We start from the raw sequence: 24,341 nt of genomic DNA, 5'->3' as shown, positions 1-24,341 counted from the left end.
GTAAATGTATTTGGTATTGATCTAAGTTTCAAATGATAAAAGTGTAGGTCAAGCATTCAACACTCAATATAATCTATGTTTTAGTAATTTTATTTGGGGGGGGGGGGTATTATGGATTTGCAATTTTATTGAATCCTTTGAACACTAAAAGGTTTAGCCCCTATCAATTTTGTTTTGTCAAACCAGCTTTGCTTGCCTTTTGTTTTCGTTTATTCCTTATGGTAGTATACCGGTATACAAGGCTGTAGTGCTAAAATGTAGGTAACAGCACTGATAGCCCAACAGCATGTCTTACTGGACAAGACTTTTCTTTTGGCATGTTGATTTAAAAAGGAAGATACACAGTTCCTCTTTACATTGCATTTTCCAGACAGCCATGGTAAATAATGTAGTAAAATGTAATCTATTCTACTTTTCAGTTTCTTTAGCAACATTAATTGTTAGTAAACATTTTGGTAATGCATTACAGCTGACATTTGACAAAGCAGAAACCTTTATAGAAATGTCAGTGATATATTGCAGCAAAGGGGCCGAAAGCTGTGACCTGCTTTATGCTCTTTGTTTCATTAAAGAGTAATCTGTCCTGAGGAGGTGTGTGTATTTATGTGTGTGGTGTGTTACTTTATAAAATGTGGTACAGAAAAAAAAACATCAGATTCCAGTCATTTCAAATGTGCACATTTATTTTCGAAATCATCAAAAAACTGTATAAATGTTTTTTGTTTTTGTATACCATTGCTTTGGTGGCTCATAAATAAAAGGCTGAAATAAAGGAGAAAAAATCAAATAAACGATTTACATTTCATGTGCTGATCTTTTTTCCTTCTCTGACAAAGGTTAATCAATCGTAGCAAAACAATTCTGTTTTTTTTTTTTATTATTATTTGTGTTTGTTTTACTTCAAATCAAAGGAAAATGCATCACATATTGTATTTAAATTTCTTTCCAGGTACCGCAGTCTGAAGCACTTCAACTATGATGTCTGCCAAAGCTGTTTCTTTTCCGGACGTACCGCCAAGGGCCACAAATTAAACAATCCAATGGTGGAATACTGTACTCCTGTGAGTCCCATTTCAATGCTAGTCATCTTTTATTCAATATAGTAATCCTTCCTTTGGTTCACGTGATTTTTTTTAATTAAGTTTCATCCACTATAAGCCTTAAAGATCAAATATAGTATATATTCATATACAGTACATGTGAGTAGAAGTCTGGCAAAAGGACAAGGTAAGATTCAGCTTTTTACGATAATATCCTTGTTTTTTTCTCAGCATGGAGCGCTGGTTGATGTATTTAATTTGATCCACAGTTGAGCTGTAGCTGTTCTTTTGTGAAAATCTGGGGCTGACCGGGGCTACTAATGTGATTAATTAGACCTTTTTAATAGTCCAGCGGATAAGCACATTGATTGTGCACTTTTACCTAGAAATGTGAAACTTTGCATACTTATACAACTTTAGTTGCTGAACATTTTCTTTTATAGTGCCAATTGATCAGAGCCCCGTGGTGGCCTGTAGCGTCACCTGGTGGCCAATGCGAGCAAGCATTTTACGAGTTGAAATGTTTTCGCCCATAGTTTAATCAATAAATGTCCAATTAATTGAATTGGCAAGCAAAAGAGTGACAAAATGAGTGAAAATCGTTACATAATATTATCTGTTTCATGTACATTTTGGCCTGTGGTTTTTTAGGTTATAGTTCTTGGTACTTGTAAAGAACTATGAATCTGGTTTCATACTTGTGGATTAAAATGATATATAATATTATTGTTTCAAAAGTTTCTGCATTGAGCGTTTTGCCAAAAACCTTACCCGTCCCATTCAACATAAAAATTCCCAAAATGCCACAAAACGGAAAACCTGCAAAAATCCATTATTCCAATAAAAAGGCTCTTAAAGAAAATGTGAATATACTGTTTATATTATTAAAATGTCAAATTGCTTTGGTTGAGGGATTAAATGCAGTGGTGTGTTGCATGTGATTTTTTTTCAAGGTGTATGAGGAGTTTTCAAACACATACAGTACTTGATTGTGAAAATGTGAAATGTTCTGGTATTTGAGCTAAATGTTTTGATTGTTGTTTCAGTAGTATCTAAAAATGCACTTTAGCAATTGTTAAAAACTGTAAATAGCATTATTATCTCAGGGACAGTTTCTTATACCTAAAATATAAACTGCATCCTACTTGTTTATGTATTAAAGAAATAGCAAATTAGAGTGTACAGTGTTTTGATACCAAATGTAAATTTTTAGGCAGCTAAGATCTCTGAGGTCATCATGCTTCCAAATGTACATTGAGTCACTCATTCAACTCATGCCATGGTTCTTTGCATTGAATCACACAAACTATTCCCGATGGTTATCCGTGCATATATGGGACATGCAGCAACTCAGAGTCATGCATCCAGAAATTGTCAAAGAATTTGAAGCTGGGAAATTCACATTCCAAAAGACAGACCATGCATTTTCGGCACTGCCATTGGATCAGGCCCATGAACAAAACAAGAAGATGGTGAAAGGGGATGTTGGGGCAGTTGTCCTAATGGAAAGCCCATAAGCTCTTCGGAGATGGATGATTGGTGGTCCAGAAATTGCAAGACTGGTACCTTAATTTAAATACAGCATGCAAACAGTGCTGCACAGTCCAAACACCATGAGCAAGTACCCGGATTTCAAGCAAGGTTCAAAACGCATGTCATTTCTATGGTGGGCACTATTAAAGATCTTGGCAACCCATTCTCAGATGATAGCAAAGAACTCTCGTCACTGATGACCAAGGATATTGCTGATGCGTCTGTTGTTAAGACTGTTAAAGAAATCAAAGTGGTGGGATTCCAGCAATATAAAGCTTTTGTAAAAGAGAGACTCATTGAATGTACAAAGCTAGTCGATGAGACATTACCTCATAACAAGCTGCCAATGTTTATAGATCAGCCAAAGCAGTCAGTCAATCCAGATGCTCAGATGAAGCTTAGATCTGCAAAGAATGACTGTCAATTGTTCGCCAGGCTTTATATATGGTGTCAGAATCGACTGACAAAAGTACAGGACTATTTTTAATTCTAACTCCAATTAAAATTCCACCTCAATTCAATCTGGTCAATTCCAATTCTACCCATAAATATTCAATTCCAATTCAATTTGAATTCCAGTCCATTAAATAATACTAAAATTGTGTAGTTAAATAGAATAACTCCCATTCATGTGATATGTACATCTTTACTATTTTTACTGTTCTTAACATAGTTTAAAAAATTCTGTATATCTGATATTTTTCAATTCCAATTCCAATTTAGTGCAGAAACATTTGAAATAAGAATATTATATATATAATTTTAATCCACAAGTATAAAGGCAGATTTATAGTTTAAGTGCCAAGAACTATAACCTAGAAAACCACAGGCCAAAATGTAAATGAAACAGATACCGTAATGTTATGCAGAGATTTTCACTCATTTTGTCACTCTTGCTTGCCAATTCAAGAGCTGACAAACCTTAATTGGACATTTATTGATTAAACTATTGTCAAACATTTCAACTGGAAAGTGCTTGCTCGCATTGGCCACCAGGTGGCACTACAGGCCGTCACGGGGCTCTGATCAATTGACACTATAACAGAAAATGTTCAGCACTTAACGCTGTATAAGTATGCAAAGTTTCACATTTCTAGGTAAAAGTGCACAATCTTGCCTATTTCTTGTGCTTATCCATTGGGCTATAATTGTTCTCAGCTCCTAAAAAGTTGCCAATTTCAAGTTACTTATAAAATTGTATAGTTAACTTGAAATCCCCAACTGTTTAAAAGCTGGAAACAATGAAAAAGGTCTAATTAAGTTAATGAATAATTCAATTAAGGGTTCAATTAAGAAACTCAGTTGCAGTGAAAACCAGCAGGGCCAGGTTTGGGAAACCCTGATCTAGAACTTTAAAATGCTCCATCAGATTTTAATCTGTACACTGAAGAAGGTAAACATTTGTCTACTTGACTTAATTTCTTAACAGACTCTTACTAAACATTCACTTCCACATAGCAACAATTATCTAAAGCAAATGTGGGTTTTTTTTTCATTGTTTGGGACAATTATAGAAATGGCAATAGTGTGTGATCTGAACCTTGACTTCTTTCCAAACACTGCACAGTTTGATTAAAAATCAACAGTAGCTTTGTACAGAAGATGGTATTTGAAATTTCATTTCAATGTCTCTGTGGAGAGAGCCTGAAGAATATGATCTTTGCATCTGTAACAACCTTTCTAGTCACACCATGGGATGGGAGAACAAATATATAGCTTGCCACTAGTATCTTAAAAACACCCACCCTTTTTATTTTGAAGCTCCATCATTCTATCAGTTCTATCATGGTAATGTTTGCTGTTTTAAATATAGAACTGTAACTCTAATTAATGATTATTTACCTTTTTTTAACACAGGTTTGACTGATTCACAACTCTAGGGAACTTATTTTGCATACATAACTACATCCCAACTGTCAAGGACCCAGCAGTCTTAATAGACTGGTTTGCTAATTAGATTGGTCCATGACTACAGTGTCTCATATTCACATCAAAAACATAAGATCACCATGTACATTCACATCCCATTTGCTGTTGCGTTATAATAGTGTAATTTGGAAAATGAGACCTTGTGCAGATGCTTTATAGCCAAACTATTTAGAGACTTTGAATGGTCTCCCCAAAAAAAATCAATTTCGAGTTAGTCAGAGTTTCCATCTGATGTTGCATCCCAGTAGAATTATTATGAGTGATATAAAAGGCTTCCTTTCCTGTCCAGCTGGAGAGTTTCAGTTTATATATGAACGGAAATTACCTTTCCTTCTTAATTTAAGGTTAATCTGTTAGGTTTCGGTGCAGGTTGTGTGGGCAATTTCTGGAAATGGCTGTCTCGTCCGTTTCTTTTACAGTTTGTTTTCATTTAGCTGTTTTGAATCGATTGAAATTGTGTTATAAAGGTGTTCTGTCAAGGCAGACGGTAGTCGTTACGTTTGCACTACTTGATTGGTTTTGTGAATGTGTACGCTCAGTTGTCTGGTTTAAGTGCATTTATTTATTATTTTGTTGTTGTTTTAAAATGTTTTCAGTTCCCTAATGGATTGTAGAATGTAGCATTATGGAAACTATTTGCTAGTTAAATTAATTTTCTTAATCAGAACAAATTTCACCGGGAAGCAGATTACTTTAATTGTTTTTAGCTGCATGCCAGGGACTGGAGTTAACTGCTAGAGCATTGTTGTTTACACAAAAACAGTTGCTTGGCTACATTACTTGCTGATTTAAATAGCTGCTCGTGTCATCTCTTGAGACACGTACCCAAAGCATGTTGCCTCTAAATGGCTACAATACCTGTAATTTCCAGACTACAGTGCAGACATTGGTGTTATCTTTTATTAATGTTTCTGCACAGTTTCGATTTTGAAGTCTTAAAATGACTGTTTAATTGTATACTCAATTTCTAGATACACTCTTAAGCTCTTCTTTGGGCAATTTACTATTCTAGACTTACTGACAGTGGCACTGTTTCTAAAAAGTAGAGATGCACAAGTTTAATAAAGGTTTTACTCTATATATTAATCATTTCCAGTATGTAAGTATTGTATAATTACGGTTTTGGCTTAATTTTCATTTAAACCTAAAGACAATCACTTAGATGTCACATTCCTTCACTCACCTAGACTCAGGTCTAGGTTGGTTATCAATGTTCCTTATTCTATCGGATAGTAACTTCTGCTGCGCTAGTGCATTCATTGAAGCTAGTGATAAGGCATATATTAACAACTGCAATTATTTTGAACAGAAAACTAGATGGGCAAATGCATTTAAATCATGAACTGCGCTAAATGCCTGTTAAAGCTTGGCAATGTAAGGTACAAGAAAATATCATGTGTTTTGTACACAAGATAAAATGGATTATGTGGAAACAGTTGTGAATCTTTTTTTTTTTTTTTTTTTTGGCCATATTAGTCCATTAAAATTATTCAACTATCATCCAGTGATATTCAGGGGCGTGCTAAACAAATAATCTGTTAATGTGTGTACTGACTGAGTAATAAAACATGCTGCTAAAAATTATGCAATTTATGGAATCTGCTAAGTGCACTGCAGAGTTTTTTTATGGACTTTAAAACTGTTTTAATCCAAATGAAACAACATCACAAACAATTTATAGTATTGCTTTGCAGCCATCATAAAGTCATGTGGATGGTTCTTAATAAATATAAGCAGTTTCATGTTTTACTAATCTAATAACGATGAAAACTTTTGTTTATGATCCAGACAACCTCCGGGGAAGATGTACGAGATTTTACAAAGGTACTGAAAAACAAGTTTAGATCCAAGAAGTACTTTTCGAAACACCCTCGACTAGGATACCTGCCAGTGCAGACAGTACTGGAGGGTGATAACATGGAAACGTAAGTGTTGAAGGCATGGCATTTGTCAGTTTTCATTTTGTTTTGTTTTTTGTTTTTTTCTGAACTGCAAGTCATATATTTTGTCAGAATTCTAGACTTGATTTAGGTATTAGATTTATGGCATCCATTAAGTGAAACATAAATTGCCATATTGAATTTTAAGTGCCATTAGACTATGTTGTAAATCTGTAGCATTCTGTCAAGTAGCCTTTTTAAAAAGAGTAATGTTTCTTCTACATTATTGGTACATTGAGCCAATCTTGTATCTAAAACATTTATAAACAAAATGTTTATTACTTCTGCTCATTTAAGGATGCATGACTATACATTTTTTAATTATTTTCCAATCTAGCCGGTAATGTCTGCAGTTACCCGATGTACGGCATCATCTGTTTCCATTTTTCTTGCAGTACATGTTTGATATTCCCCTACATTTAACCATTTAATATTGATGTTTGTGCTGTTACTATAGAAAGAGTATGAACAAAGTTCTTATTGTTTGTGTCGAATACTTTTCCTCCTAAGAAAAAAAGGTTCTTTAGAATTGTTATATGGCTGTACATTTATATAGATCATATCAAGTATTTTTTTTTCATTTATTTTTCATCTAATGGAGAATTATTTCTAAAATGTTTACTCGCCATGAAAAAAATATGATTGATTTATTTATTTATTTTTGTGGCACCTGCTTTTAGAGATACTGCTTCTATAGGTCATTCTTAATTGAACAAACCAGTGGACCGAGTAAAGCTTCCCTAGCTTCACAGTATATGATACTGCTGAAATAAATGAAAATAAAGCTGCCAAAATCATTTCAAATCATTTTAAAAAACAGGCTGTCTCTCTCTCTCTCCTTCTTCTTCTTCTTCTTCTCATTATTATTATTATTATTATTATTATTATAAAAAAAAGAGCTACATAATCTGTTCATTACGTTCCTTTGTTCACAGCTGCTGGATATTGACCCTGTTAACGATTAATCTTAAACTGAATATATTATTTTTGTTACTTCAAATGTTTTAATGATTTTGTGTGGTCAGGAAAGCTTAAGACTGCTTGAGGGTTCTTTTTCTATACATGCTGCTGAAAAAACATTCAAATTTTTTGTGTAATCAGTTCTTGGCTCATGTACAGAAGTGTGTATTAGAAAAATCCCTGGGGACCTTTTTCTTCTTGGTTATTCAACTTTTTCATAAGAGTACAGATAGTAATTTCACACCACAAACAGCTATGGAAAACAATTTACATTGATGTATTGTGTGCATTATCATATTTACATATTTATTGTGGCCTGTGCTCTATTGAATAAGGTGACAAATGGCTGGTCAAGAATACGTCTTTACAATTTACAGCAGCACAAATCATATTCAAATTGATAAACTCATTTTAAATTGTGCATTAGGAAATCATGTTGCCTTGTGTGTTTAGTGAACTTTATGCCAAGTACAAGATGCCTTGTTTTTAGTAATTATTTATATTGTTATATATATACATATATATACACACACACACACACACAGTCAATTCTCGTGAATACAAATTTCAAGGGACCAGCAAAATAATGTCTTCAGTATTTCCTATCATCGAGAATCTAAAGCCAAATGCATACTGTCAGTTTTTATTGCAGTTACAGTACACTGAAATCTAATTTTTATTACAAAACAACGAAAAGTACTATACATTTAGAATTATAATTATATTTAAAAGTATAAACTGTTCCTCAAAAGTAACCATGTATGTTTCATACAGATGGGAAAAGATAATAAAACATCACTAGTAGACCTACTGTTGTGTTAAGAACTAGTACTGTAGTTTTAAAAAATATTAGTATTTTATTAAAATGGCCTGGAGATACTGTTATTTATAACTAAAAAAATAAAACGTTTGAATTTATTGCAAACATAGAAGGTTTTATTGCCCGTTTTTGCCCATGGCTCTTACCAGGAGGTATAAAGAGAGTTGACTCTAGTTGGTGAACTGGATGCCATGAGCCAACTCGATTGCCCAAAACAGCGCAACAACATCCAACAAGTTGTTGATGCCCTCTCAGAACTGACCAAATATAATTGCAAATGAACGTATTGATTGTGTTTTATTTGTTTGCATCATTAATATTTAACACAACAGTAAATCCAACACAACTTAAAAGAAAGGACAGAATCTCTGACAGCACGAGCCTCCTCAGATCGCTGCTGTCCAATTGAAACTGGCGGCTGAGGTAACCTTCACAGTTGCCAAGTCTGCTTATAATAAGCAGGACTGGGCTTGTTTTTTGAGAGTCGCGGGTTGTAATTTGCCTAAACACCCACTCAACATAGGTTGTGCTTGTTTTGGGCTTGTTCTGAAAGGCGGTGCTGCTTTTTTTTCTCATGAGACTTGGCAACACTGGTAACCTTCCCTGTCTGTCTCACAGGCAGCCACTGATACCTGAACATCTCATTTTGTTGTTGAGTTTATGCAGGATACAGCAGGCAGTGGCAATTTTGGGAATGAACTAATGCACTTCAGTGTGTTTCAGAAGGTATCCGTCACCTTCTTTTCAAGTGTCCACTACCCATATTTGCCCAAGCGTGGTGTTAAATGCTTTCTCAGCAGCTGTCAGCCGTCCGGACGGGTAGGGTTTCTAAGCAAGGGTAGTAACGCAGCATCACCTGATCCCCTATATGCTGTATTGCCTGAATGAAAGGGATATATCTATATATCTCCGCCGGTTTTCAGCCATGGTGATCTGCAATACCTGTTGGTCAGTTTCATTTTATACCTCCCGAGTTCATTTTTAATTAATGAGTCGTAAGATAAATTAGTTGAAACAGTATACGAACGACATGACACCCCAGTAATGACATTTGAAAAACAATTTGGGCAAGAGCAGTAAAACATTATTAACCAATCCGGCATGAGGTATTTTACTTTTATTACAGCAGCTTAGATTCACTCCCATTCATTTGCATGACGTCGGGTGAAAAGCCTGGTTTACTCGAGTAAAATAAACTGAGCGAACGGAAACCCATAAAAGCATTTTACACAAGACATTTCTCTTGTGTAAATGTCTTGAGTTTAAAAAAAAAGAATTTGCATGGAAACCCCATGATTGACGACTTGCATCCACAGTTTGCTGTTCATAAGCCTGTATTATTGTATCCCGTTTTTTTAGATCGTTTGAGAAAGCGTTTGTGGGAATGTTGAAAATCTTTCTTTTTCTTGTATGGTGGTGCGTTATCCACAGATTTCAACACCTCCACTTTTGCAAGGATAGTGCACATTTTTTTGTGTGAGCACTATGGCAACTCAAAATGGTATCATGGGACCTGTAGTCCCCGAACAGCACTAAAATACATTACAGAGGCACTAATGTGGATTCAAGTTATTATTAATTAGTCATTCTAAAATTATTTTTTAGAAAATTCGTACTGTCTGGAAATTTGTCTAATCAGAGTTCGTTTTAACGAGAATTCACTGTGTGTGTGTGTATGTATTTATACATTGTTTTATTTTTTTATAAATTACTTGTATAATTTGTTATACTGTATATTCTGAAAAAAGAATACCTGCTTGGAATAATACCAATACTATGTTATGAACAATAGTTTGTTTTCTGCTAAAACTGCTTATTTAACCACTTCCCACTAAATACAAAAAAAGCCATTTCTTATTTAGTATGTATGATAACAAATTAAATTGTAACAAAACAAATGTGTCCTTGCCTGAAGGATAAAAACACATAATCTGTTTTATACAGTGCTGAGTATTGTTTTCATAGCTGAAGGCAAAAACGATTCTTTAAACCAACCTTTGTGCTCCTGTAAAATGTACTTCTAGCTTTGCAGCTTATGCTGCTTGTTCTCTTATGGGTCTTGCTGGTATACAGTACAGCCAGGCAAATAAGAACATTTCTACTTTGCCTGCTTCTTTTTTTTGACTTAAAGATATTGTTTTGTGGTTTCCTATCATTTCTCTTGCAGTCCTGTCACACTCATCAGTATGTGTCCGGAGCAGTATGAGTGAGTATATGCACATTCCTCTGTTCCGCATGCCGATCATGCATCCTACACTTCCTTTGTTTTTTAACTGTGCTTTACAGCTTTTTCAATCCTTAGTAGATTAGCTGTAGAAGTAACACTCCCTCATAAATCATTTTCTCATTATTGTTCCACAATTTTTGTTTTTGGTTTGTATTTGTTTCCATTGTTTTGTTGAGCAGAATCATGTAAATGTATTTCATTGTTTGCCTGCAGACTCTTGCAGTCTCCACAACTCTCTCATGATGACACTCATTCCAGGATAGAGCATTATGCAAGCAGGTATTCACTTTGCTTTTTATGCCGTTTTTTAATGATTTCTTGATTAGATTCTGTTTCTGTTTTATTAGATGGTGATAGCATGGTCTTCTAATTTCCTGTTAACTGTTTGATACCTGTCGAGGTCTGTGGTGACCGAAAGCCATTCCAGTCTAGTACATAGCTATTCTCCGCCTGATTCTTAAGACAGATGCCCACATTATGAAAACATTTCTATCCAAGTGATATACGGCCTGTACCAAACTGTCTTTGATTGACCAAGGATGTGCAGAACGGTGTATCTGATGAAGGCTTGCGGCACACTGGCAAATAAATGTTTTTCAGTTCCTACTGTTTAAAAAAGCAGGGTAATCGAGTGTGTGTGTCTATATACACACCACACATACGCATATGTGGAATTAGCCCCTACTTGCAAAAGGGTTATTTAGAAACTAAACCTGTGTATCTTTCTTTATTTATCGGTGTTGAGCATGTAGGGAAAAAAAAAAGTATTTTAAACACAAAAAAGGTGTTTTCCTAAAATTGAAGTCTCAAAAAGGGGGGAGCGACTTTTACGCCAGTGCGACCTATAACACGATTTTTACGGTAATGCATTAAATCCAATTCTCAGTTTATGTGAATAAAATAAATTGAAAAGCATTATATCAATGAAATTCAGGCCCTGCAGTTGCTAGTGTTGGCAGAGTCTTGTTTAAAACAGTTTTTTTTTTAAAAAAAAGTTAGTTTAAGCTTAAGGGATCTTCTCTGTTTAGGTTGGCACAGATTGAGAGGTCAAATGGATCCCTGCCTACAGACGGCAGCTCCACAACAGGAAGTATGTAAGTAATTTTCGGCTCTCGGATACCGTTACTGAAAGAGAGATGGCTATAGAAGAATGCCAAGCCTGACCAGACTTGTGTGGACTACTTCCAAATGTTAAACTCATGGTGTTTAAATGTGGGGAGACCTTAAGTAGGTGGGTAGAATCAGAACATCAATCTCATGAACTTACACTGTAATTTAATTAATGAACGTGCTAGCTTTTGAGTTTAGATTTAAATACTTTTAGCCAAGACTGACAGATTATATTAAAGTCAGATTCTTACTCATGCAAAAAAAAAAAAAGAGCCAAATGTGCAAATGCAAGTAAGATAGATAGGGCTTGGTACTTGCCGGTGGGCAGTGGCAGTGACTGGGGAGGGGGTGGGGGGAGTGAAACAGCTTGTCAATTGCACTCATTGTTGTTATTAGGCAGGATTATATGCTTCTCTGACGAAATGTCTCAAATTGCTCAAAGCGAAAAAGTCTTTTATTTCCCTGGTTTGAATCATCTGAATTTTAGCATACAAAATTATCAGGCTTGTCCAGCTAACGTCCTCCATTGTAATTTTCAATCGCATGCTTTTTTTATTACTGCATCTTTTTATTTATTTTAGAGTATGTTTTGCATTATTGGTTCGTGCCAATCAAACAGGACAAGAAAAAAAAAAACATTTCTGTTTTTAATGACATAAAACTATGTGCATCTAAAATCAGGTAAAGTTTAATGGAGATTTATCTTACTATAGATTATCCTATTGTTACAAAATAATGCCTGCCAAGGAATGTATTGTAAGTTCTAAGGACTGCAGATGAGAACAAGGAGTCTTCAAAGATCAGCGCCTCCATTGAATGGAGTTAGGGAGTGTTTGAGATCGAGGAGGCTGAAGAGGATGCGTCTTGCATAAAGAATATACAAAAAAAAGAATCTTGGATATGTCAAAAAGAATTGTGTTTATAAAACTAAATAGGGAACTGTATTGGCATGTTTCTTATAACTATTAAATTATTGGTAACCTCCAGTTTTCTAATAGCTTGTTCTTAATTTTACAAATATGTTAATATAAAACAAACGCCCACCCACATACTGAAGAATAAAGAGCACAACCAACTCCTAATGGAAGAGTTTACAGCACCCTCTGGAGGTTTACAAACAGTTCAGCTTCCCACATACTTCTCTAGCAGACGTTTCAAAGATTTCTCTCTTGAGACTGCCTCTTAAAAGAAGAGACTATCTGATTTTTTAGATTACGAGCATGACATCTTCAGTATTTAGAAGATATTTAGTCCTTTAAAATTTCCAGTCATAAAATTATATAAGCAGGATAAGTATTGTAAGAAAATTGATAAATTTTAAATCAAAAACCGTTTTCTAGAGAATCTTTTTTTTGTTCTCGTAAGCCATATTAAATTGATTTGTTGTATACATATTCTTTGTGACTAGAGCCCATTGAGGCCAGAGTATGTCAAATAATGTATGAGCTTTTTGTAAGCAACGTTGCTGATATGTGCTTATACCTTGAGTGTAACAAATTAAAAAATACACTGGAAAGGAAGGATTGTTATTTCTTTTTTTCAGATTTACCTTTAATATGCCTTCAATTAGGATTTAAAGCACCAATGGATAGCAACATTACAGCCTATGTATTTCACACCATTTTAAAAGATTTTTTTAATATATATATATATATATATATATATATATATATATATATATATATATATATATATATATATATATATATATATATATATATATACAGTGCCTTGCAAAAGTATTCAGACCCCTGACCAATTCTCTCATATTACTGAATTACAAATGGTACATTGAAATTTCGTTCTGTTTGATATTTTATTTTAAAACACTGAAACTCAAAATCAATTATTATAAGGTGACATTGGTTTTATGTTGGGAAATATTTTTAAGAAAAATAAAATAAAACGCAAGTATTGTGTTGTTTAAGAAGCAAACATGATTTTGTTTTTGTTTTAATGTTTAAAGACAAAGTTATCGCAGGATGTACCGATGTTGGACCATGGAAAAAATGCCGGGAAAAAAATGTCAATAATGCATTCTGTAGTGTGAAACATGAACTAGTAGCATGAAGGCCGCTAAATGTGAAAGAGAAGGATATATACTCTTATTCATCCAAGTGGAGAAATTATTCATCCAAGTAGAGAGGGGGAAAAAAAAGCTGTTTCACTGCAAAATTATTTTAACCACTGACCATATCAAGGTTACAGATCTAGTTCACATATCCATTTACCAAACATCCAGTGGAGATGCCATTCCCTTTATGTATTCCTCAAGGGAAGCATTGCTATTTGTCACGACAATTCTATTTTGAAGTTTTAAAAATACAATTTGAAAAACTGAGAAAGGGTGAGAGTGATAATAGCTATAAAAATAGTAATGTTGATTGCTTTGTAATCAAGGATGTTTGTTTACGTACAGTATGGTCAGCTTACCATAACAGTAGGGTTACTTTGTCTGAAACATTTAATTAAATACCAGTAGGTATCCCATGAAGTCCTTCGACAGGTCTGTCGATACTTTTTAAATAAAAGTTGTTTTTTAGCTGAACCTTTACTGGGTTAATCAAGGACACCCAGACTTTTTGCAGAGCTTCTAAAGTTGTATCTTTGTATTTTGGATTGTTTTCACCCCCTTCAGTTTGGATAGATTTTAATTGGATCTTTAAATCCTCTGTGAATAGAACTGATCTCATTAAATTATCATCAAGGCATTTGATATGTATCTCAGATTAAATAGCTATCTTTACTTATTGACCATGAATAGGTTTGAAATAGTCTTGTTAAAGTTCAGCAATTGAAATAGTGAAATTATTTAAAATATAATGACCTGTTGATAGAACTTGTATAACAGATAACATGTCAGAAATAATCTGTATATGCATATTTATGTGTACATGTGCTGTTGTGTGTGCATAAGTATAATGTTTTTTAATCAAACAGACATCGATTTGTAACGTATGAATAGCGGTCATTTCAGCTCAAGTGGACCAGATTCTGGGGAGGTGTTTCCTCCATATGTGGTTGTTGATGGAGGATATATGCAGCAAAAAAATAAAATGCAAAATTGATGTCATTGACCTAAGAGGTTGAGCATCCCCCCTGGTCCACATGCACTGGAAGTTGGGAGGCTTGAAATGTTATGTGTTGAAAGGCGATATAACATTCATAGCATTCTAGCATGTGAATGCATTATGAATGCAGCCTGCAATGCCTATAAATACTGTTGTGATTATTGTAATACTTTTGAGTGGATTGTCTACCACTGATTTAATTATCCTGCAGCTTTCGCTGCTCCCAAGCTCCTATACCTCAGAGCCACTATAAAATGTCTCCTGTTGCTTGTAGGGAGGACGAGCACATGTTGATCCTGCAATACTGTCAGACACTGGGTGGAGAGTTGCCCCTCAGCCAGCCCCAGAGCCCAGCACAGATCCTGCAGGCCGTAGAAGAGGAGGAGCGGGGAGAGCTGGAGCGGGTCATTGCCAAACTCGAGGAGGAGCAGAGGTACAGTACAGCAAACCTAGTAGCTTACTTAAAAGGTAATTGGTGAAGGAATAGTTTGTAGCTTCTGGATATAATCGTACATTGACCACAAAAGAGGGAGAAAAAGCTGCTCACTCAGGTGGAAGACAATTCTTTCAGACCATTAAAAGTGCAGTACATTGCAAAGGCTTTTATTACAAAAGGGCACTTACTAATATGCAGCTGTTGGCCAATTTTCAGAAATAGAAATGATAGCGCTCAGCATTGATTTATTTTGGGCAATTCCTTTAAAATTTAAACGTCTTTCAGTTTATTGACATCTCTTTGATACTGCCAAGTGTCATGAAACTATTGTAAAACAAGTGGTGGAACTTCACAATAGATTTAGAATACTGCTATGCATAAGGAAATAATGTTATGGATCAGTGCTGGGCTCAGCAGCTCTGAGCTCTGCATTGACCGAGATAGACGCTTCGGCTGAGATTGCTTGCAGTCTCTCCCACAGAATCTCGTTACCGTTTTGGTCACTGCTTGCATCACCATTACAAAGGCTGTTAGGGCTCTAACAAGCAGGCTTCCCTCATTCTCATACTTGTACAGACTGTGTGTTTTCCAGAAGATTATACAGGCGGGCTTCCCGCGGTAACTGAACCGAGTAGACCCGTACCGTATTGCTACCGAGGTCACCGACCCGCTCCGCTCCGTTCCCGCGCCTGTACCGAACCAAACCGAACCAGTACCCCGAGGTGGTGAGCCTCATTTGGGAGAGATTCGGGAGAGCGGAGATAGATCTTTTTGCTTCCCAGGAATCGACCTACTGTCCCCTCTGTTTCTCCGTAACAGGAGGCAGGGACCCACTGACGATTAGATGCCTTGGAACACTTGTGGCCAAGGCAACAGTTACATGCCATCCCACTGCCCACAATGCTCCTACGGTGTCTGGAGAAAATCAGACAGGACCGGGCAGGGTGCTATTAGAAGCCCTTTATTGGCCCAGGAAACTGGTTTTCAGCCCTCATACAGCTCCTGAGCAGCCAGCCGTGGAGACTGCCCAAGCGCCGAAACCTGCTCAGACAGGTGCGGGGGACCTTATGGCATCCCACCCCATCAAGCCTATAGCTCTGGGTTTTGCCTCTGAATGGCTGCAAGTCTATTTGGCAGCTATTTCATGCTATGGGCTGTCCAAATGGATAACAGTGCCTATGAGCGAGCCAACTTGCCCCCTCCAGAAAAGCTCATTCCACCAGGGGCATGGCAACTTCGTGGGCTTTAGTCCAGAGTGCATCTGTCAAAGACATTTGAGAGACATTTGAAAGCAGTGGTGTGGACTACTCCCCATACCTTTACTAGGTTCTAAAAACCCTGGTTTTGGAATTAGATTATTAAGGGTGGCTTCCAGGTTGACCCTTAAAACATAGAGGTGAGTTTCTCCCCTAGCTACTTGTTACTGGGGTTCCTAATGGTAACGCACAAGGCAGCCTTCGGCTTAGGAGGTAAACACCCATTAGGTAATGGTTACATTTCTATTTCAGGGAACCAGGGTTATGATGATAACCTAACGGTCAATGTCTTACCACACACCCTGTCTTGGCTTTTCTAAGCAATTGTTTATTGTACATTCACATTCCATATGAGAAATTAAATTAAATGTATTCTACCATTGAAATAGGTCAGCATTGTTTACAAATATGTAACTAGCAAATTAATCTTAGTCATGCAACTTTCCTTTCCTCAGTGTATTAAGATAGACACATTTTTAGTCTCACCTAGTACTTTAAAAATAGCAACAAACTGGGTCAGTGTCCCTCATATGCACACAGGTGAAAACAAACAAAAAAAAAGTAGATATTCTATTAATGTTTTTTTAGCGCACTGCATCTTCAGGATTTCTGTTCTCCTTCTCTTTCAATATGTATTACCTACTGTAGCTATCATCTTTTTTTTTAGGTGACTAGTTTCCTACCAGAGCGGGGGTGTGGGTTAAAACCAAAATATAACTGGAAAACAAACTATTGTTCAGCTGTACTCATCCAAATAATATCTGAAATAATATGAGCTTATTCATTTCCTTACTGCTGGAAACTCTTTTTCAGTCCCACATAAAGTAAATTAAGAAAAATGTAATACTGTGCTGTGAATTGTCTACCTTTTTGTGTGTGTGTGTGTGCGGGAGAGAGATAAGAAACATGATTTGTTTTTTTTCTCATTCTCTTATTATCTTTTATCTTTTGCCATTTGCCTGTGATATTAGTTTGAGCTCAGTTTCTTACAAGTGCCCATATCTTTATGACTCATCAGTTTCATGTACTGGCCACTTGGGTACTGCACTGCTTTTATCTTATCAGCCCTGAGATAAGGTTTAAATGGCATCCCCTGCTTTGTGTTCTGTGTTGCAGGAATCTTAGGATAGAGTACGAACACCTGAAGGAGCAGCACTGTCTGAAAGGCGCCTCTTCCCTGCCCTCGTCCCCAGACTCGGTGGTCTCTGGACAGCACAGCGGCCCAGCAGAGGCAGAACTCCTGGCCGAGGCCAAACTCCTGCGGCAGCATAAGGGCCGGCTCGAGGCCAGGATGCAGATTCTGGAAGACCATAACAAGCAACTGGAGTCCCAGCTTCATAAGCTGCGGCAGCTGCTCGAGCAGGTAGTTTCAACACACCCACACACAGGCCTACAGCACATGCATTCCCAAGTTATTGAGTCTCCGAATATGGGGATATAAGGAGGTGCTTCTCCGTCTGACTTTTTATACATGCCTACATAGGTCATTTTTACATCTATAGAAACGCTTATCCAGCTCTGAGGAAACTTGGTGAGGACATTTTTTAGCAGACATTTTAAAGTTATTTAGTTATTGAGTATCAGAATCTAGGTGGTGTTGGTTGACGTACCACTTTACAGAAATAGATAAAATATCTCCACCTCAGCAGTCTCCAAATCTGTCATATTTAACCTTTTGACTGCCACACACAAATATTTCTGTACCTGCTGGACCACTATATAAATGGCCTTTTGTCCTGTACTATTAGTCTTTGTTAAAACCTTTTACAAATAAACAACATGAAATTGTTAAATACCAAAAATATGTAGGTTGCACACTTTTACAATCTTTGTTTGTGTTTATGACCGCTAGTCATTGCCACATATTGCCAAATTATGAATTAGTTGCTTGTTATCAAAGTTTCCTTAGTAAACTTGAAAAGTGATTAAAATAAACTTGTTGCAGAAAGGAACAACTAAGTAAAACTACAACAGCGACCTTACAAAGAGTATAGAAGTTATTTGTTATGTTTAGCATTCCTTGTTTCATGGAGCCACACTAATGACTTTCTGATTCAATTTTAGCCCACACAAGTATTATGATAATGACAGTTTTATAAGGTTCATTACTGCAGCATTTTGCTTTCCTGGAACATGCATAATTTTTACCTTCAAGGTCCCATTAAGTATGCATTTTACAGCATATAAATGGCACCCTCAAGCTTGTCAACACTCTGTGTTGACTAACTTTTTTAAGCATGGCTTGATGCCCAACCAAAAGCATGGTTTTTATAAAAACAATGCAACTGCACTCACAAATGCAGCATACAAATTAACAAATGAAGAGGAAAGTGCTTATTTCCCCATATGGTATACTTTTGGAGTTGACTCAAGGGGAAGGGGGTCAATTTCTTGCAGGAAACTAGTCAAGTCATGATTTGCTATAATTAATTTTCCAGTCATAAAAGTGAACACTTACTACTCAATATTGTTGAAAACAAGACCGACACCTTAATGGATTTTTCTAAGTTACAGAAATAAAGAGTAAAACCTAGGGCAAGCATTGCCCTACTTTTAATTTATGTGCCTTACCCTACCCTCTTAACAGGAAGTCAAAGTCCAAGATCTTGCCAACATACTGTTATACTAAAATCAGCAGTGAGGATAGTCTCAGGTGCTGGTTATGGCATGTGGTCAATTGACAGCAATTAAATAACGTATTGTCCCGATTTTAAATATTGCATTGCTTCAAGCTGAGGTAAAATTGCAGAGGAAGTTCCATTGTCGCTGCTATATTTGCATCTCAGCCTGTGTTATGAAGTGATATAGTCGTGCTAATATAATTGGCGGTTTGTCGGCGTATGTGACGGATGCTGCCTCACGTGTGTGGAAATGTTGTTTTCTCATTAGTTGTCACCGTGGTGCTGAACGGACTTTTAAAATCTAAAGAGTTTAGGTAGAGGCATTTGACTTGCCTGTACATCTACTTGTAGAGTAGCTTCATCCTTATGGGAAGGACTTAATTGGCGGCATGAGTAAAATAGTAAATCTAAGGATCAGCTAACCAGCTCTATAACTTTGCAAAGAAAAATGGTCTACAGTAAAGGTCACAAAAATATTACCTCTTTAACTGATAAGGGGTCACGAGAGTTAAGAAAGAATTAAGCTGATCTCCCACTAGAAGACAAACACAGACATTGAGGTTGACTGTGCTGACATGAATACATTTTATTCATTCTGCAGCTGTGTATTTCAACACATTTTAAGCCACTGTTCAGTGTTATGGTTTCTGCCAAACAGTCTTGAGTTGTATGTCTATATTGTTGTAATTTACATAATGGAGCACACAATTGCTGTTTTCATAATTCAACGTGTTGCCTTTATTGTTTTATTTCAGCCTGAAACCGATTTCCAAATAAATGGAGTTTCGTCATCTACTCCCCTTGAGCATTCTTTCGTGAACAACTCAGTGAATCAGGACATTGGTTCACACGTGGATCATGCAGGTAAGACCAAGCATCTTGTGTATTCATACAGTAGATGTACATATCGCAGTGTAATGGTGCGTTGCATTCTGTTTCTTGGCTTAGCTTTTCAGAATGATCACTGATGTCCCTTATACTGTAGGTTTTTTGTAATTTAAATCTTTGTAGAAAACTTAAATGGTTTAATATTTTCTTAGATTACTTGATTCTTCATGGAATATAATAATAATAATAATAATAATAATAATAATACTAATAATAATACTTGTTATTTCTCAGTAATAGGCTGCATTGAAATGTTTTGGAGGTGCATTGTGCATTCATCAAGTATTTTCTCAAATTCTTTTGTGTTGAATTCGCTCTCTTTGTTGTCATGGTTACAGATGACTTGTTAGTCCTTTCACACAATACTGGCACAGACTTGGCAGATGTCATGGAGCAAATCAATAACACCTTTCCTGCATGTATTCGTAAGTTCGGTCCTTTTCATTATTAAAAGGGACAACATTTTCCTTTTTTTATTTTTTGTATTCAATATCCCACCTTGCACCATGTAGTGCTTGTCTACAGAAAGTTCTAAACATTTTCTTATCAAATCAAAGAAAAAAAATGTGTTGCCTTTTGTGCTTGAAGAACTGGTGTTTTTATACAGTTTTTTAAATGTATGTATGTATTTATTTATTTATTTATTGTTTATGCTCAGTCTATTGTATTGAACAATAGGTTTGTCCACAGGTGTGGAAAGACTGTATAGCTGGTGTTTTGAGTATATTACAGCTATGGCCACAACTTTTGCATCACCCTATAGAATTAACTAATTTTGCTTCAAAATGAAACCTGCTGAATAATGTTACGTGCACATATTAAATTACATACCGCTTTGTAGTTTTCCATTTACTTAATGAAAAACTGACAAAAATGGAAAAATGTGACATTTTGAAATCTAACATGAAATACTGTATTACTATCATGGCTTCCGTTAGACTTCTGCGATATCATTGTGTAATTTCTTTGAATACATGATAAATAAAATATCAGCAAGTTGCGCCCACTGTGTATTAAAGTTGCAGTTTCAGTGCGGTCATAAATATAAACAGTGTGCATGTATATATACTTGCTTTCAAGATGAACTTTTGTTCATTTGTTCAAAAACAACAAGAAAAAAAAATACAAATAGATAACCAGAACATAAGTTTTTAAGACTCCCTCTTTAGCATCATTTGAAATAAAACTTTTTATGCTGTGTTTCATTACTAGTGAAGTTGCAGCTAACAATAATGACGCACAACATACAGTACTTGCATAACAGTAAAAGCTCACTCACAAAATTGAATAGCCACTACAGTACTTGCATCACAGCCCACAGTCTTCTTTCCCGTTTCTAACCATAGCAACGGGAAAGAAGATCACTGATTGGCTAAGAGAGGATGACAAGGCATACCAATCCCCCCAAAAGACAATGTGACTGACGTTTCCTTTTCTGTTTCAGTTTATTTTTCAGCATTATTTTGCAACGAAATGACATATAAATAATAAAACATTGTAGTCGCAGTAAAAGTTGCGACAACTATAAAAAGTTGTGGTTTATGTTAAAAGTTGCTGTTTCTGCAACAAATTCACGGCCCGTGATTTTCTTACAGCCTTGTGCATGTCTCATTCCTTAAATTCTAGGTGATGCCAAACTTTTGGCCATAGATGTACAGTTCTATCCTGGTTTTAGTTTACTTGTTATTTTTGTTTAGTTTTTTTGCTTTTAGTAACCCACCTGCAACTCCACTGTGTTAGTATAAAAGACTAGCATTCAGACGATACAACGTACCAAATTATATGGGTCAGTGTGTTGGAGCTACTAAATACACATACCCTGGTCATCTCAAAATGCAATATTGAGAGGTCAACTGTATTCAAGTCACCTGTACATTGTAGATACAAGTTTTTAGATTTATTTTGTAGAGTAGCTTGTTAATTATGTTTCTCCTTTTTGTAAGGAGACACATGTTTTAATCTTTCTAACCTTTTTTGCATCAATGAATGTGATTAATGGAAAGACATTCATAATAGGAAGCAGTTAAAGAGAAACATTTCTGATGGTGATCCTTGTGATCCTTGCAGACAGAGTCTTATTATTCTATAAATACAGATTTAAAGCAGCAGAAGGTCAAACTGAACCACTTATCTAAAACATATTTTGTCATGAGGTATTTGTTCCATTAGGTACTGTATTGAAGTGCTGAAAATATATTTTAAAATGCCTACACTGAATAAATAGCAGATCACAAATGTTTATGTGCAGTCCGTTTTAGGATAAGGCTGTTTCCAGCACTTTTTGTACTGTTATTGTACTTTTTAATTCCATCATAAGTAAAGCATTTTTACATAATAATAAATTATGCCAGGTACCATACTTCTTAAATCAGCATTTTATTAAGGTACAGGCCTGAAGAGTCAATGCAGGATTTATTATTGCACACAGCTGTGGCATATGCTCTGTGAGACGAGGTTCCAAAGCGGCAGTAATTAATGAGCAATATGTAGCGATTTATCATTACTGCTCTTGGAAGACTTTGAGCTGAACCATGTGTTCCTGCCTAATAATAAGGTATAACTGCTTTGGTTAAAGCATTCGAAAAGAAATGGCGCTTTTTTTTTTCTTTTTTCTTTCCAGTAATGCTGTAAAGCATCATTGAGAAAATGTTGCACTTTGAAAAAAATGTTTTAGTTTATGTATATGATGCTATAATAGCACAGCAGCTTAACGTTGTGTCATTTCCACAGAAAGGGACTCATTTTAAAGCAGTATCTAACTTTGCTCCCATTTTTATGAAAGGATTGAAACAATTTTAACTAGTGAGAAACATTGATTCAAAACAACCTTGAAAGTAGCTTCTAGTAAAAGCATTTTCAGATACCTTGTATGTTAATGACTTTTATGCTGATATTATTCATCCTAAAGGGCAATCATTAATAATAATTTTTTTTCTTCCATGTTTTATTAAAATCAAGCAACAGCAAGCCTTGCTCCAAGACAGCAGGTAAGTTTTAGAATTAAAAAAATGTAATTGAAACCAGTCCGCTGTGTTTTTCTAAAGTAAACCACTTCACTTCTAATAAAAATATTTATTTTAAACTGGGAGCCATATGTATTATCAGAGTAATTTTGAAGAATAATTTGACTGCATCACTAATAATAAGGCTTGTTTAATTGCTTTTCCCTTGGCCACCAGCAGTGGCGCTGGAACCATTTTTATTGTGAGGTTGGTGAAAGCCATTGAATATAACTGTAGCCCCTGTATATGATGGAAGCCATGTTAATAAAACAAAGCCAGCATCAACACCTGTTCTATTTTAAGTTAAAAAATTAACCACAGTCCTTGCTACAACGTTTACAACATGGTTACCATAAAACGTTTGGAGCAAACAAATCATAAAGTAGTGTATACTGTTATAATACACTTTAAATACTGCAGTTTAGAAATGTTTACTGGTAAAAAACAGGTTGAACAGTTGTATTTTATTTACAGTAGTCATTGTAGACAAGGAAAGTCACAAGGCTCCAAAGGTTGACTTGCGCACCGGTGTCATGCTGATGGAATGGACATGTAACGCGTCCAGAATGTCTGTGTGTTTTTAGTATTGCTCCATAAAGCAGCACCCTCAGTTCGCAGCATTTGCGACAAGCGAATTTTAGCACGTGGTGCCGCTGAGAATTTACAAAAAAAAATCGGTTATTCTTTTTTAGGACATTACCAATAACCTACCAATTACCAATTACCAATTCTACTGTATACAAACTTCTAATGCGTTCCAACTACTAACCGCCTCTCGTGAAATTGCAGCCGTGCGATTCATAAACTGTCTCACCCCTGTTGGTCTATTGTCGTTTCTGTTCAAAAGCAATGTAAAAAGACGCATTGCAGTGCAAACACAGCTCATAAGCGCACAAAACTAACAGGATTTATCATTGCACCAGCAGGGCAATGCAACCCCAGCACCCCTAGCCACCAGTAACAGTTCAGGTAAATGACATTCTGTAATGAGCATATTAACTCAGAATTCACTGGCTAATGCAAGATTTCTAGTTTATAGATCTTTTATATAGCAATGTGTAAATACACTTTTTTTTTTTTTTTTTTTAATGAAAATGTCCCTTTTTTATTTTTTAATGAAAATGCCCCTTGTTTTATTGAATATCTGGCTTTAATAACTTTACAATCACAAAAAAGTACAAATAAATTAGCCCTCAACTTCTATTCAGTGATTTAATTAAATTGTTGTCAGCATCAGATTAATTTCCTCTTAATATATTGCCCTATTAGAGACAGACAAAGTCCAAGGTAGCTATTAATGTTGAATCTGCAAACTGCTGAAGGTTTATCTTTTCTCATTAAAAGATACTGCTTTGGATTCCAGAGACTAATACATTTTTTTTTGTAATTTCCAGTTATGTATTTGACCCATATATATTCCACCTCATGTCCTTGTTTCAGTTTTAGCAGGTTGCTGTTGAAAAACGAAAAACAAACTTTAAGAAGAAATGTATAACCCTTGTCATTGA

General features: G+C 35.7%; 1 protein-coding gene across 10 annotated transcripts in view; it reads left to right on the top strand.

The window, feature by feature from the left end:
• Positions 1-24,341, top strand: part of LOC117411380 (utrophin-like) — a 236,303-nt gene that overhangs the window by 208,728 nt on the left and 3,234 nt on the right. For 3 of the 10 annotated variants that reach the window (XM_034018790.3, XM_034018796.3, XM_034018797.3), the window contains 11 exons: positions 950-1,061; positions 6,291-6,427; positions 10,390-10,428; positions 10,663-10,728; positions 11,478-11,543; positions 14,905-15,063; positions 17,439-17,685; positions 19,699-19,807; positions 20,170-20,256; positions 22,790-22,818; positions 23,757-23,802. In XM_034018790.3, coding sequence (XP_033874681.3) covers positions 950-1,061; positions 6,291-6,427; positions 10,390-10,428; positions 10,663-10,728; positions 11,478-11,543; positions 14,905-15,063; positions 17,439-17,685; positions 19,699-19,807; positions 20,170-20,256; positions 22,790-22,818; positions 23,757-23,802 — 1,097 coding nt within the window. The remainder of the gene's footprint in view (positions 1-949; positions 1,062-6,290; positions 6,428-10,389; positions 10,429-10,662; positions 10,729-11,477; positions 11,544-14,904; positions 15,064-17,438; positions 17,686-19,698; positions 19,808-20,169; positions 20,257-22,789; positions 22,819-23,756; positions 23,803-24,341) is intronic. The other 7 variants (XM_034018793.3, XM_034018799.3, XM_059025174.1 and 4 more) reach the window with 6 other exon arrangements.

This window comes from Acipenser ruthenus, chromosome 6 (genome assembly GCF_902713425.1).
Source record: "Acipenser ruthenus chromosome 6, fAciRut3.2 maternal haplotype, whole genome shotgun sequence".
Classification (NCBI taxonomy): Eukaryota; Metazoa; Chordata; class Actinopteri; order Acipenseriformes; family Acipenseridae; genus Acipenser; species Acipenser ruthenus.
This window is presented reverse-complemented; position numbering and strand designations above follow the sequence as displayed.